This window comes from Empidonax traillii, unplaced genomic scaffold (genome assembly GCF_003031625.1).
Source record: "Empidonax traillii isolate 1590-97213 ecotype Southwest subspecies unplaced genomic scaffold, ASM303162v1 scaffold483:size1218004, whole genome shotgun sequence".
Taxonomy (NCBI): Eukaryota; Metazoa; Chordata; class Aves; order Passeriformes; family Tyrannidae; genus Empidonax; species Empidonax traillii.
In genome coordinates this window covers 911631-927371 of record NW_020955676.1, presented here as the reverse complement: position 1 = coordinate 927371, position 15741 = coordinate 911631, and the positions used below count along the sequence as shown (strand labels likewise).

The 15741-nt window shown below is 38.1% G+C and overlaps 1 protein-coding gene across 2 annotated transcripts in view; it reads right to left on the bottom strand.

The window, feature by feature from the left end:
• Positions 1–3015: 3015 nt before the first annotated feature.
• The window catches only part of SLC2A9 (solute carrier family 2 member 9), an 86921-nt gene continuing 74195 nt past the window's right edge, over positions 3016–15741 (bottom strand). For both annotated transcript variants that reach the window (XM_027896167.1, XM_027896166.1), the window contains exons 11-12: positions 13380–13507; positions 3016–3500 (exon numbers count right to left, since the gene is read on the bottom strand). In XM_027896167.1, the coding sequence (XP_027751968.1) occupies positions 3243–3500; positions 13380–13507 (386 nt within the window). In that variant the 3' untranslated portion in view covers positions 3016–3242. The remainder of the gene's footprint in view (positions 3501–13379; positions 13508–15741) is intronic.

Sequence of the window (15741 nt, the reverse complement as noted above, 5' to 3'; positions counted from 1 at the left end):
AAAGTTATTGCAGTACTGGCACATCTGAAACTTCCACAACACAAGGCAGATGACACTGCAGCCACCTTCCCTGGCCAGTGAGCAAAGCACCAGCTCAGTCTGGAGACTGAAATTGCTTTTAACTTGTACCTGGGGTGGCAACAAACTGCTGACGAGATGTGGAACCACCATCCCTTGGCTCATTCAGTCTGTAGCAGCTTTCTTTGCAGCCACACAGGAAGGATGTGCCCATCTCAGGCAGGGGAAGAGATGGGCAAATGGGATGGTAGAAGAGAAAAACAGGACCCCTTGTTTTTAATGTTGTATGAGCCCCCTGAGCTGTATAATAGGAAATTCTATTGAGCCATCTCTACCCACACATTCAGACCTAGGCCCCAAATGCAACTGTAAGCAACCGTAAAATGATTTTATTTTGTTGCAGAAGTCCCATAAAATGGCCATATCAGGTTTAATTAAAGTTATTTTAATTAAAGTTATCAATTTTTAAAAATGTCTATAATGAACATTAATGAACAGCACTAAGTGCTAAATTCTTCTAATTCTATTAATAATGGTTTCCAATCTTGCCACCTTGAGCCAAACCAGATCACATCATACCGTGTTAGTAGCTCTAACTGCAGTGTAAGGTAATTCTCAGTCTGAATGAGAGGGTCCAAATTTGCCAGTCTCACGCTGTAGGCAGAAAAGGAAGAATTTCTTCCTAAAATTGTCTGGAGGGGTGGCATTCACGCTTACTTCTTACACAGCCATTCACTTAGCAAGACTGATATAACTCATGGAATAGGAAACTAGAGGCACTGAAAGATATTTTCATTTGCTATATATAAAATTTTGTAAGTGCTTATTAAAACCCTATTTTTCTTCAGTTTTCTCCTCAGTATTTGATTCACTTCTATCTATGAATGGTATAATTGTGATTCACTCTCTCTCTTAATAGTAGCACCAAACCCGTAAATTTTATTTTTTCATTCCTAATTCTCTTTCTCATATATATTTTGATTTTCTTACTGCTGTCCCCTTATCCCAGTAAAAAAGCATAAATTCTGGCACAAAGGCTCACATAATTTTTTTTTCTATTACCTAGTAGTAAAATTGCCCTATTAGGTCAGCTTATAATGTGTGCAGTAAATATGCCACATACAAATAAATCACAGTATAAAACTATATACATAACTCAGTAGTAACAGCTGAACATTAGGATTTCTGATTTTAATTTACAATGTAATTTACAGTGTAGAACAAAACAAAAACCAGCTTATCACTTGGGGAAATATGAAAAAAAACCTAGGTACTGGAAAACAATTCTCCATTTGTTTGTGTATAAATATATATATATGTATATAAATATAAATCATGGAATCATAGAATGGCCTGGGTTGGAAGGCACCTTACAGGTCATCTAGTTCCAACTCCCCACAATGGGCACGGACACCTTCCACCAGATCAGGTTGCTAAAAGCCCATTCAATCTGGCCTTGAACACTTCCAGGGATGGAGCATCCACAGTGTTTCCAGGCAACCTCTTCCAGTGCCTCACCACCCTCACAATGAAGAATTACTTCCTAATATCCAATCTCTATCTGCCCTCCTTCACTTCAAAGCCACTAATATTAAGCCATTAGTTATTAAAATATGTCTACAGGTGGAATATATATATATATATGTATATATTCGTATAGGTATACATATGAATACATATGCAGATGTTCTCACAAAAATGCTCCAAACACATGAATTTCTGGATTAGTAAATATAACTTGTGGAAGCAGTTGGCTCTGCCTACATGCTGCACTTTCTTCTTGTGTCTTACTCCTACCTGAGAACATCTCTAAGACTTACTGACTTTTCATATAAAACAACTATTTATTTTGAAAGTGCTCATTACCCCTCAGCATCCAGGTACCTAGAAGGATCAAGAAAAACTTGAATCAAAATTACAAACTGCAAAGATGAGGCTCATTTAAAAAAAATCCCACAAATGTTTCACATAACCACTGAGAGCCTGATGAGTTTTGCTGTCATGAAATTAAGCAGTTTTAAAAAGCATTAAACAGCTTAGAAACTTATTAATGTGAGCTAGGCCTGGAGCTTCAGAATTTAATGCCCAAATAAAAATTAGTATTTAAATAAGAAATAGGCACCCAAATTCCTTTGGAGAGGTCTGAGTGTTAAGAACTAACAGGTCTCCAAGAAATTTTGGCTCCTAAGACTTGTATTAAAAGGAGTTTAAAAAGAAAAGAAAAACAAACAAACAAAAAAAAGCAAACAAAACCCAAACAAACAGAAAAAAAATCAAAAACCCCCAACCCTCGGAACACTGCATGTTTGATTTTTTGTTTTAATACTATGCCCTACACATACCATCAGAGTTTTCTCACTTCATCATGAGGTTTAGTTTTTAGTTTTCATAGTAAAGCTTCTGAGTCTATCCTTAAAAATAATAAAATTATTTAAGTATGTATCTTCAGAGACATGCAGTGCCAGCAAACCCAGAAAGTAGAGGCAACTATCATTAGTCGATTAGGATTTGCAAGAGAGACAAGGAAACTCATCTGGACCCAGATCTGCCTGTATGTGGTAAGGTGGGAGAAAATACAACTGAAAGTGAAAGTAGCTGGAAAAGGAGCTGGAGGTCAGGGAAGTGTCATGAGTCTTCTTTCAGTTCCTCAGTTCTCATGTGCAACTTGATTGATATCTTGGGAAACGTGGAGAAATATATGCTGGTAACATTTCAGCTTTGCTTGCATTGATTCCTGGCAGAACCCCACTGGGATCTCTTCCCTTTTCCCTGGTACCTCCTCCTCTTCCTGGCTACAGCACACACCTCCCAGCTGCTGCTCAAAACCCTGGCTCCCCACCGCCACCTCACTTCTACAAGTCCATATTCCCCATCCCACTCACCACAGCACCAATTTCACAGGTGCCAAGAAAACCCTGCCTCTTATTTATTTAATCAGTTGCTGCTACTACATGCACTTAGTGCTGTGGTCTAGTAACCACAGTGATGTGGGATCAAGGGTTGGACTTGATGATCTCAGAGGTCTTTTCCAAGCCAGTTGATTCTACACTCCTGCCTCTCATTGCCTCAACCATCACCCCAGCTGCTAATGAGTTTACCCATATTTACTTTAACCATGTTCAAGAGGGAAGCATTTCATAATGCCACATAGAAAATACAAGTTGTGCACTGCTATAAATGAAAAGAGCATGTTTTCCCCCATCCCCCGAGAGAGCATTCTGATTTTACACAATCCCTTTTTTGGTTTCCCCATTGTCCACTGAAGATGTGAAGTCTGATTCTTGTTCTGCACTTGATTTCCTCTCTGCTGCGTAGTGGTTCATTTCTTGCATTTCTATAGTTACTTTATTCCTTTTGGCAAATGCCTGGCTGATCTCATGAAATGTCTTATTTTTTGTTTCAGGCAGGACAAAAAACAGGTAGGCTGCTCCCGCAAAGCAGATGGCAGCAAACACTAGGAAGCAGTAGGTCTGTAAACCAGCCTGTGAATAGAAAACAAAGGAGATAGTCGTTACAAAAGGGGAAAAATCCAGAAGAAAGACAACATCAGGAATGATTTGAAAGAAAAAATGGGGCTTATGGAGCAATTTTAAATGAAGCACAGTACATGCTGGCACTCCTTGCAAGTCAAGCATGTTGAGAAGTTCATAAAAATGCAGGAATTGTTGGTTGTTCCAACACTGCCTGTGGCCTGTCGACAGAAAAGCAGGTTCCTGGCAAAGGTGTGCACAGCTGAAATCCGGGTGGTGCTGGGAGACACCAGAGTGAGCTCAGGCACTGCGGGTGCAGGGAGAGCAGGTGGCAGCAGGGCTCCTGCAGTGTGCTCAGCTGAGCCTGGAACTGCTGTGGCATTTGTGGAATCGAGGCAGATGTTTCCCTGGGTTGTTCTGCATGGCTCCTTGCAGTTCCTAGGTACAAAAACTGCGGCATGCTTCTGCAGTATTGGGCACCTGCACACAACCCGTGGAAAAACTGCCATTGCCAGGGGCACCTTCGTCACTGGAGTTACAGACTTTGAGATTTGCAAAATGAACGAGATAAAAGCCCCAAATGGCAGACATTTGTATCACTCATAAGGTTATGAGAGCTTACAGCAGGGAAAAAGAAATCTATAAAATGCATTTACTTTCATGCTAGAAAGTGTAAGAATTAAGTGAGAACAAAGTACAGACCATATTTTAATGGTTTTGGGTTTACTTCACTGCAAAAATAAAGAGTGTAGGCACAAAGAAATAATTTATAAATAGATTATAAAGGCTACATCGACATAATATGAGTTGTACTTCACTGAAACATAAGTATTTCTTGCCTGGTGATTATTAAATCATTTAACAGATTTCAGTTACCTTTCAACAGTACAGTTGTGAAAGAAACATTTCATAATTACAACATTGCCAGCTGTGCTTTGTTGAACTTGGAAGAGGTTTGGTATTGTGGTTCCAAGGGAAGCCACTGCCAGTCTTTGAGGAAACCTCCCTTCCTCCTCTATAGATTTACACTCTGTGTCCTGAAACCAAAAATCCATTTGACTTTTATTAACAAGGCTGAATGAAACCAGAAGGGGTGTCTCCAGCTCCAAAAATAAGGTGACCTTTCTGTGGCGCCTTGTATGAAGTCATGAACAGCAAACCCAAGGAGACCCAGATTCCTTGCACATCAACTCAGGTGTCGCAAGGCTGAGGTTATCCCAGGGAAAATCAGTCAGGACAGGGGAAGCAGATGTGGCTTCCTAAACTTACATATTTATAGATACCATTAGAGGTATGTAACTGAAACAATTAAGACAGAACTAGGCAATGATGCAACCCTGATTTTGCATATCTTTGTAACACACCCATCATTTTGGTTACTCCAGTCCTACACTGCAGGCTGGTTTAGCTCCCTGCTTTGGGTGCTCAAGGTGTATGCAATTCCCAGCATTGCTTTTATGTTTCACTCGCTCAGTATACATTATACATGGTGTGCTAGAAGAACATCAATTCCAGCGTGGAACAAGAAAATAAAAATGAAAAAAACCTTTCCTGCAGCTGCTTTTTAATACTATGGCTGTTTGCCAGCCTGCCTAGTCAGTGTTTTCTATTTCTGTGGATAATTCATTACTTAGTTCAGCCTTTCAAATCCTGCCTGTAATAGGAAAAGCTGGAAAGTGCACTCTCTGATGTTGTCTATGGACTCTTGAGATCATCAGTACTTTTTCGTTAAATTCTAGAAGCATGAAGTTCTGAGCAACCTGACAATCACAAGTCAAACAGCATGGGTGATGTGGGGGGAAAATATTCTGGCATGGGAACAGATAGAACTTTCAAGCTTATACAGAGGCAGAAGCAAATGGATATAGTAGACAGGAAAAAATAATTTCGCAGTGCCTCATAAATCATCCTGTCACGCTAAAAATTCAAATTTTACATCTGGATTTTCTGCATCTATAATTGTAGTTCAGCTGGATGGTAGAGTTTCAATCCAGAATCATGTTTTTCACTTTTTAAAATTTCACTGAATTAAATATTCTCCAATATGATAACGAACAATTAATGTCTCAAACAAATTAATGCCTGGCAAATAAATGCAATAAGTTATTTGCATCTCTTAGTGGTGCAGCTACAACTTTGTCCCACCTTTCTTATCTCTCTTTATTTCTTTGCTGTCCATTATCTAAAAAAATTAGTGTATATTATCTTCTTTGATTCATGTCTCTGTAAATCATTTCTAATTGAACTGAATGATCTCATAAATGCATGATTTATTTGCAATTATTTTACATATTATATTTACATTTACTGGTAATAAATATACTCTCCTTAATTTTCTGCAATCTCTGATGAAGTAGCCCTCAAGAACTATTAAATCAAGTTCTACAGAAAATAAGATAATAAATAGATTTTGTTTTAAATCCTACAAGTGGGGATTATAGGATTTATACAAGAGTTTGCACTTGTGTCCCGCAGGATTTGCCCAATGAAGCCGTAATTCCCAAATAGCAAGACTGCAGGGTGACCACAAAAAGCCCTTTTCTCGCCAGCCAGTCTTCAATCACAATATTCCCTTAAAGCTGGTTATTATTTTACACTCACAGGTAAGGAAATCACTCGTATTCATAAAACTTTTGTAACTCATTCAGAGTTCAACTCGTATCACCCAAACCTGCATTTAGCACAGAAGAACATCACATGTTAATTAAACCCTGTTATAAGCACAAAACCTTCTACCTGCACTGCACACTGATAAAGGAGGTAGGACAGAAGTACAGGATAAAGTGGAAGGAAAATGTTAAATCACAAATCCTAACTCAGTAAAAACCCTTAGAGGGACGTGGGTGGGATACAGCTCAGCCTAGACATTTAATTCATTTTTATCTACTTCTGATATATTTTGAATTACCTGGTGCTGGAGGAAAGACCTGAGGGGTTGGAACAAGTAGAAGATTAGCCAAAGCATATTGGATGTGCCCATCAGGGGGTTCAGAAGGTAAGATAATGTGATGGAAGTTATTGAACAATGGCTACTACAGAAAAGGTACTGATACACAGATCTGACAGGAAAATGGATCTGTCTTTGTTCCATGAAATGACTATACTTTCTCTTCTTTATGTTATATTAGATATTATTCATATTATGCCCATGAAACCTGTATCCCTCATTTGCTCTTTGACATCTGTGGTCTCCGTAGTCTCCTAATTAATCCATAGTCTCTCTTTGTTATTTTACTCCTTCCAGCTTTGTAGAGATGAGACTGTGCTGCTGCTACTCTGGAACTAAAACACCAGTTTTACAGATCTTGGGCTGGGAGTAAAAAAACTGAGGAAGAACTTCAATTAAAGTCTTCCGTGACCAAGCTGCAATTCTGTGTATTTGGGCCAATGGACATGGTCTCAAGATTCTTTTCTGACATGTGCATTGTCAATGATACAAGAATAATGACAATGTGTATGATAAAATTTAAAAGGTGAATACTGTTTCTGTGCTTTGAGACATTTCACTAACTATATGGAGTTGAAGCCTCAGTGTTCAAAAACTTGCATACTTGTATCCACCAGAAGAGTAGCTTGACTCCTTAACAAAAATATACCACATCAAGAGTTAAAAGAGGAAGGGAATGGCAGGGGAAGAAGCAAAGGCCAGCCAATTCTGAATGGAAGCTCTAACTAAACACACGATGAATTCAAGGGAAGTATGTGGTTTCTGCTACTTCTGTTTTCTCACACAAGGACAGGTTACTTCCTCACACTCAGTTCCTAGCAGCAGCAGCAGCAGCAGCAGCCCTGGCCAAGCGAGAGGGAGCACTGAGCCAGCCTCGTCTGTGTCCCCCTGCCACATCCACTCAGGCAAGTCTCTTCAGACAACCTGTTCTGTTCGAGTTCAGAACGTGCTGCCACCTTCACAAAGCTGCTTCTCCTCCCCCAACACCACACAGGTTTGCCAGAGCTAGGAACACATTTTCTTAGCAAGACCTGAAGCCAGGATTTTACATGCACTGTGAGAAACCCCAAGGTCAGAAGGAAGACAGAACAAAGCACTACAACAGTCTGTGCTTTGCAGCTGTTTTCCCCTAACATTTCCTTAAGCATGACCTCCTGCAGGAACATCCAAGGTTCAAAGGTGCCTGAAGTTTCAGGTGGTTTCCTAAATAACAACAGCTCTGTCTCTTGATAGATATCCACTCAGAGCCAAGGTCAGATATACAGGTGAAGATCTTTGAAAGGCCAGGCTTCCTGTGGGTTACTGAAGGTCACCTGCCCTCCCAGGTGCGTAGGGGAGAGCAAGAGAACAGCAGACACACTTACTGATAAAACTTCCTGAGGGAAGCACCTACTTACTCAGCAGGCTAATAAAACCTCTTCAAAGCAGGATTTACATTGGGTTTTTCAAGGCTGATGAGGGCTATTGCTATGCAGGATATTTAATATTTAAGCATAAACTATTAAATGCTTCACTTTCTATTTTCATCCCAGCTTTCTAAGGAGACCATTTAAAACATAGCCTTTCTTCAATTGTCCAGCCAGATGAATCCTGAACTACTCACTTTTACCTTCTATCTTCTCTTTTCTGCAGCTTATCAAGGCTTTGCATTTGTCAAAAAAAAAACCAAAAACAACAACAACAAAACAAAACAAAACAACAAAAACAACAAAAAAGGGAAACCAAGAAATGATTTACCTAAGGCACACATACCATTACCACAAAAAAGAATCAAAGGTGGAGGAGTTGGGCAACTCTTTCAAATCAGAATACAGACATGGCAAGCAATCAACCCTGATTTTAAGGAGGATTAGATGTAGCTGCATAAGCAAAGTGTATGAATAAGTAGGTGCAGCTTTGCCACGTTTTCACAAAGAAAAGGTTAACAAACATATTCCCAGCTTGTGTGGGGCTGCTATGCACATTAAGCAGAATGTACAGGCATTTCCTCCCCCTCCCTTTAAATAAAATTGTAAAGAATACTTAATTTTTACTATTATGAACTAACTTTAAGTGTCCAGAATGAATGAACAAAAGAGCTCTTTTTTTTTTTCAAGCTAAAAAGTAAACTACAACAAATAAAAGAACCTAACATTGAAATTATCAGATTTCTGATTTTGATTTTAAGAACCCAGTAATTTGTCACTTTTAAAGTCATCTAGCTGGGAACAGTCTTCCTGCTAATAGCTTACATGCTGTGAACACCATAGTCCGGAAAAATCTAAAAGTAGTTGAGAGGAACATCATGACGTGCTATTTAATGATGGCTGCTTACAGACTTAACACATTCTGTAGCAAAGGTTAAATTCTAAGCAGGACTGTGATACTGGAAACATCAAAATAGATATTCTAGGGCTGATATAGCAAAATTAATGAGCAAATCAACAAATTCTGCATTAGTTTAACAAACTTAACACATTAATATTTTTAAAACAGAACTTCTGGCAAATGCCAAATGTGATTCTAAATTCTCCACTTGCAGTGTCACAGCCCCTTGGCACTGGCAATGCATTTAGAAGTTGCCATGAAGATTAGAATCATGAGATGGGGTCAAACAGGATATTGAAGTTATGAGGTCAAATGATAATGGTTAGATGTCTTACAAAAATTATCAGCGGCAAAACTGTTATTCATGTAGACATTCAACTTGACTTTGCTATGAATTGATATAATCCAGTTCCAGATATAATTTAAGGTTCTGCTGAAAGTGCAGGACAATGAAGGACAGAGCACTAAAGTATAATGTGTGAAACGTATTTTCTAAGTAAAAAATAGACACATTTTCAGACACGAACTGCAATTTCAATCACGACCCTCACACATTCACTATCTCCTCATAAAAAAGTTACCAGATTCTTTTATATTTTCTATATATCCGTTATATAGATCCTTTTATATAGATCCTTTTATATATATCCTATATATTTTATACCTGAAGTGGGTTGCTTCTCATTAAGAGCATTTTTTTCTCACATCTAACCTTCTGATAGCCTAAACTTCATTTTCTCATCTTTGAGGGGAACTTTAGCCATTTACCTTAATACAGGGGCACTGTAGTTAATTTAAACATCTGATGTATTTGAAAAAGCTTAAAATTGCTTGGCTGAGGGAATGTATGCACAGGCTTCTGTGAACACCCTTGTTATTCAGGTTCTTATACTGCATAATAAAAAAGTCAAGGGATATTATTACACTATAAGGATATAATAAGGAAAACCAAAACACAATCTTGCTGAGGAAATGACTCTTGAGGCATGAGAAGGAAAATCTCAAGTATAAAAATAAGGACGATATTGAGCAGAAGTACAAGAGGGCCTCCAGAAACAAGTATAATGACTAACAATCTAATGGAACAACCTGGAATATGAGGTAAGAATGCATCAACATGTAATGAAAATAACATGTGAAATTATTTGTTAATTATTACTGTTAAGTAATTCTTTGTATTTACACAACGCATTACAAAAGTTGAACAGAACCTCTTTCCAGATAACATGCAATTTATGATCTCGCTACACCGTTGGATTACAGAAATCCGTCCCTGCAAACTTACTGTTAATGAAGAGTACAAGCTTAAGACAAAGCTGTTCTGCTGCACCAGAGGTTTTCCAGATTTTAGATTATCTTTTTCTGCTGAGGTAGTTTGTTGTCCCCTCTGCCTGCTTCAGCTCATTGCACCTATATACATAGGTTCTAATTTTTGATTTACCAAGTGTCCCTGTTCACACCTCAGCACCTCAAATAGGTATAGTGGTGAGGGCTGGAAAAGTTGCTACATTTAATTTTTTTTATTCTTTTTTTTAATTTGACAAAAATTGATTTGTATACTAGCTTTTCAGTCTTATCTGTACATTTTATTGTATGACTCAAGGCACAGTTTTATTATATCTATCTACAGATGGTTGAAGGGCAAAAATCTAGGCATTCAAATTAGTTAATTGGTGACATTTGGAGAACTAACTACTGGTTGATTTTTTTAGTAACTCTAAAGTTAACATATTTGTTTCCCAAACATTTTTGATAATTTTGTGGAAGGACACCAATGATCAAAAAAAAAAAATAGCTGCTGTTTCTCAAGCAATTAGGTTAGTATTTAAATACTTAAACAGGATTAGGCGTTCATTCTGTGAAGGAATTTTAAAGATTTATTTTCCTGGTTTAGATTTATAAAATGAGCTAAGAAGAGGATATTGCCTTTCTGTAAAGAAACAGGTGACTCATAAACTGAATTTTGAGAATAAGGTTGACTGAAATAGGAAAAAAGGGAAAGCTCAGGAAAGAGAAGATGTTCTAGTTTGATCTTGTGAAAAAGCTTTAAAAATCAAAGTCTGAGTAATACTGCTTTTATCTTTAGGTGCAAACTCTAAAGTTTTTCTCTTTTTCATGTTTTAAAGACCAAAAAAACAAAACCAGAAAAACCTCTCAAGCTGGAAATACAATTTACCTTCATTAAAAATGAACTGATTAATTTTGTAATCACAAAACAGGATATTTTTATGACACATAATGATAAATTCCCCAAGGCTACTTCATTTGGATGCATTTTAAATTACTCAAAAACTTTAATATGCACATGAAAAATTAGAGAATATAGTATCCTTTTCATGTGAATTTATTTTTTAAACAGTTCCCACCAGGTGATCTGTCAGGTAGGACCAGCAGGACAAGAAGGGATTGCCCGGAGTGGCATAAATTCAAACCTGACAGCCAACCAGAACTCGGGGTACTCCTCAGCACAAGGCAGAAACTGCAATTTTGGAGGAATGTGACTATTCTCTAAATGTCTCTGGATAATTAAAAAAAAACACCACAAACAAATAAAAGTATTCTGATTAAATACCCCTAGATTTGAGACCTTGAATTCTTGTCCAGCTCCCACAGAGGCAGGTGGTGGGACCACTATTGTGTGGCCAGCTGGGCTGGCAGGCAATGTCTAACACTGCTTAACATAGTCAGTCCTCATCTTCTGGAAGGAAAAGTTATTAAACCACACAGAAGCAATCACTTGCTGGATGAGATTGTGGCTGCCTCCTTGACTATACTAATGATGATGACTGAGGTTAGGTTTTCAAAAACACGAGGGAATTGTCTAAGTATTTCTATCATCCAGTAGATGTTCTAATGACCTCAGTGTAAAAGGATTTACATCTCTAGCTTCTTTTCAAAGTCTCACCTTAAATGTCAAAGCTGGAAAGGCCTTCACCATGAAACTGGTGGCAAACACTCATGGATTTCAGAAAGCATGAAAAGAAGCTCTTAAGACTATAGTTCTGAGTAGTTTAATTGCAGTTAATTAATAGTTAGCTAATAATTGCAATTAGTAAGAGTGCAGAGCTTGGAAAGTTTTGGAAAGAGTTTGGAAGCCTTTATAGCCTTGTTGACCTTTGACAGTGATCCAAGTAATCAGAACTATTAAGAGACTTTTTCCTTTTATATGAAATTTTAAATTAATGTCAAACTTAGATCAAGGGTCAGACTTTATAAGGTTTTCAAGTTTTCCCATAAACAATTTCATACAGATAATTTAAAAAAGTACTACTTCGTAAAAGCAGTTCTACTTGTCAAATGAAAATGAATATATAAAATCTTAGAGTATAATACAGTTTTAGAGTATCTGGAAATACCGTTAGGCATATGATATTTCAGTATCATATAATTTTCAGCTGCAAAAAGGCACAAACACCAATAGCTCTTGTTACTCAAATCTCTTCCTCTACAATGATTTAAAAACCAATCCAAAATCTCTCTCCTGGATGTGAGGAACTGCAAGTAGCCCGAAAGGTCTGCTCCTCCCTGTGCCCTTCCTCTGCCCCTATTATTTTCTTCACTGTATTGGGAAAAAACCCTAACCTTAGGACTTTTTATTTTCCTCTGTAGTTGTAAGCTTCACTCTTAAATTGTTACCAGTGGGGCTACCAGGAGAGCTCTTTTAAGAGTTTGGACGTGGTCAGTCAGAGGGCTGGTCAGCTGTGTTTCAGCTCCTGAGGAGGAGAATCAGCTTCAGTGTGAGCTCCAGAGAGTGCAGACAAACCTCAGGAGAGGTTCATGATCAGGAAAAAAACCTCAGCACATTTTTGAACTTGAAGCTATTTGAAATCTTATTAACATACAACAACATTATCAATAATGTTGAAGCATTCTTGGGAATTAGAGCAGGAAAATGGGGATTCTATGTTGAAGTTTGAATATTTTTTTACAATTGTTATTTTTTATTTTTTTTTAGAAAATAAAATTTAGAAAAAAATTTTTTTTAGAAAATAAACTTGTCTTGTTAAAACACAAGCACCAGTTGTCAGTCAGCTCTTGATGAAACTGGCCTTTGTCCTCCATGTGACTAGTGTAGCCAAGAAATCCACTAAAAGCAAAGCTTACAGGAGCCTGGGAAAGCTGGGACAGGAACAAATTAATCCATGCAGCAACTAAGCTGCAGTAAGAAGGAACTAGCTAAAGAAGATGAAAGTCTGACAAAAGAAGTTGAAAAAATCAGAACCATGAGGTTATGGAGGGAGGTGCACAGAGCATCTATTCCCCAATGAGACTAATACGGATTCTCAAAGTATAGGGTGAATCAGACAACAGCTATCCTAAATGCTGAAGAAAAAGGCGGTGACAATCACCATCAGTGGTCGTGAACCCAGACACAGCCATCAGACTGCATAGTTTAAAGGCTTCTGTGGGGAATTTGCCATAGTTACAATATTTTTTCCATTGCAGGACAATTTTTTCCAATGAGTTCAAACAAGGAGATGAGAGTAGCACAACTGAACTCTATCACAAACATGGGGGGAATGTCATCCACTTCTGTAACCGGATGTTTATTATTACCCAAATATTCTACTCAAACATCGTATGTCACACTATACTGGTGATATCACAGCGTATCAGTTGTCAAGGATGTTGAGTACCTGAATGAAAGGGAAGAGCAGTCCCACTGCGAAGTTGGAGAGCCAGTTGACCGTTCCAGCTATCATGAACGCAGCCGGCCTCTGGGACTGCTGGAAAAACTCTCCAGTGAGGACAAATGGAATCCCACCTGAAACACAGGGTCCAAAAATAGAGTGGTTTTAGCAAACTCTCCCTGCCACCAGCAGTTTCACTTACAGAGATGAATGTGCTCCGTGTTGCACACCTCCATGACTAGCATTGCTCTGCAGCTCTCTGCTCAGGTGTATGCAGGGGCTTCTGAGACAGTAACTTGATTTGTCAAAATCACACTTCAGAGAATTGATGCTTCTCTCTTTCATGCTATAACATCTCCCATTTTACACTCTTTTCAGGGATGGCAACCAGGTAACAGAGCAGTGAATCCACACAACAGCTTACAGAGTACTATGTGACCTGCTCTTTATTAAAAATAAGAATGCTTGTTTCTACTAAAATGCTTGACATGCTGAAAATTCAGAAATACTCCAAAATACTTATAGACCTTAACGGTTGGAAAGATAGCACCAAAAAACTAAACACTATTTCTTATAATTATTACCCATTTTATTTCGTCAATAAAAAAGACAAAACATTTGCTTCTCTCTGAGTATACTTGTCACTGATGCTTATTTAATACATTCCCCTACTAAGATACACTGCTGGCACTTCTGGCAAGGTCTGTTTCTCCCATCAGCCAAGGACTGACCTCCATAATAACAAGCTCAGCTGAATAGCAAATTTGTCACTCGTGTTTCCTTCCACTTAGGCAGTGGACTGTTTTGTACAGCACTGGCATATTGCTGGCCTGACAGTAACCCCTAGGGAGTAGCTGTCTAGTAGATGAAAGTCTCAATTTATGATCTTTGGCTTTTTTCATTCCCATTGGATATTTCACTAGAAATATTTCTATTTTTAGAGAATAAAACATGGATTGTATTTGCTGATTGGCTACATATTTCAGTTAATATTACACATTAGACATGTATCTACTTGCAGAATTATTTCACTACGGTTTGGAGAACTGTAAACCTAGTAACATCAGTACTCTGCCTCTACCGGTTTCTACCTCTAGGTCCTCATGTGTGCTGGTACTACCTATCTCACCATTTACCTTTGTAGGAAAAATCCATGTACACATGTACTATGTAAGTCCTTTCTCTGTTTTAAGCATTTTAAAAAACTATTGTGAACAATCAAAAACATATTTATAGAGGCATTTACTTTCAAAAACCTCTGTAACAATCCTGATTTACAAAACATATATAAATTATGATGAAAACACCACCAATGACTTATCCAACCACTGGTTCTTCTCCTTGCATGTCTTTGCTTGATCTGTGTGCTTATCTTTTACATCTGTGTGCTTATCTTTTACACTACCCTTACTCTTGGACATATGTGAATACATCTCTAAGTGCATTATAGCAAAGCATTGTCATGTAGCCCCTTGTGCTCCATGGCACTGAGCTTAAACACATGCACCAGAAGCTGTCCTTTCAGCAGTGTGAGACAGGAACTTGTAAACATGTAACATGACATGCAGATGACACGTTATCAGATGTTCTTTCATTCCAGGTCTTTCAGGTGCAGAGACCATGAATACGTGCGTAAAAGAAAGGCAATGTGATGTAGCAAAGGGCTATGCTCCCTCATGAGCTAATGTGACTTTTTGTGAGAACATATCTAAAGTGTTAGCAAAAGCTTCAGCTGAACTTTCTGTCCCAAGGACTACCAGGACAAATTACACCAAAGAGGTAGAGAGCAAATAAATGCATTTACTCCTACTTTATACATAGGAAACTGAGATATGGGGAGTTTAAGCCTTCCAAACTGCAGCTTTGTATCTTTCTACAAGACATATGTAGTGTCAGAATTCTGTGACTAAAAAAGTTAACCTCTCCCAGCAGCAGTTTGAACATGTAGAATAAGCAGCTGAACATGCATAACTGAACAAAATTCAAGCAACAGGTGGTCAAGCAATCCTTGATGGCTTCCACTGGCCATCCTATCATATTCTTGGGATTTGGGTTCACATGGCAGCAGTTACACATGTTCTGTCAGCATCTGGTTTAGGTCTCAAATGCCATGGGGCAGCAGTTTTCCAGGACCCTTACCCCTTGGTGAGAGGAACTGAAGGACTGGAAACACAGAAATCATGTAAGATGACTTATGATCATTTATTCTGTCATGCCTTTGCTGTAGGACAGTCTACAGAGGTGTTGCTGTTCTTGTCAGTATAATAAAAAATGCTGTGGGAAAGCGCATTTGGAAAAAAATACACATTGTACAAGAGAGGAAAAAAGCCAGAGGCAAAAAAAAAAAAAAAAAAAAAAAAAAAAAAAA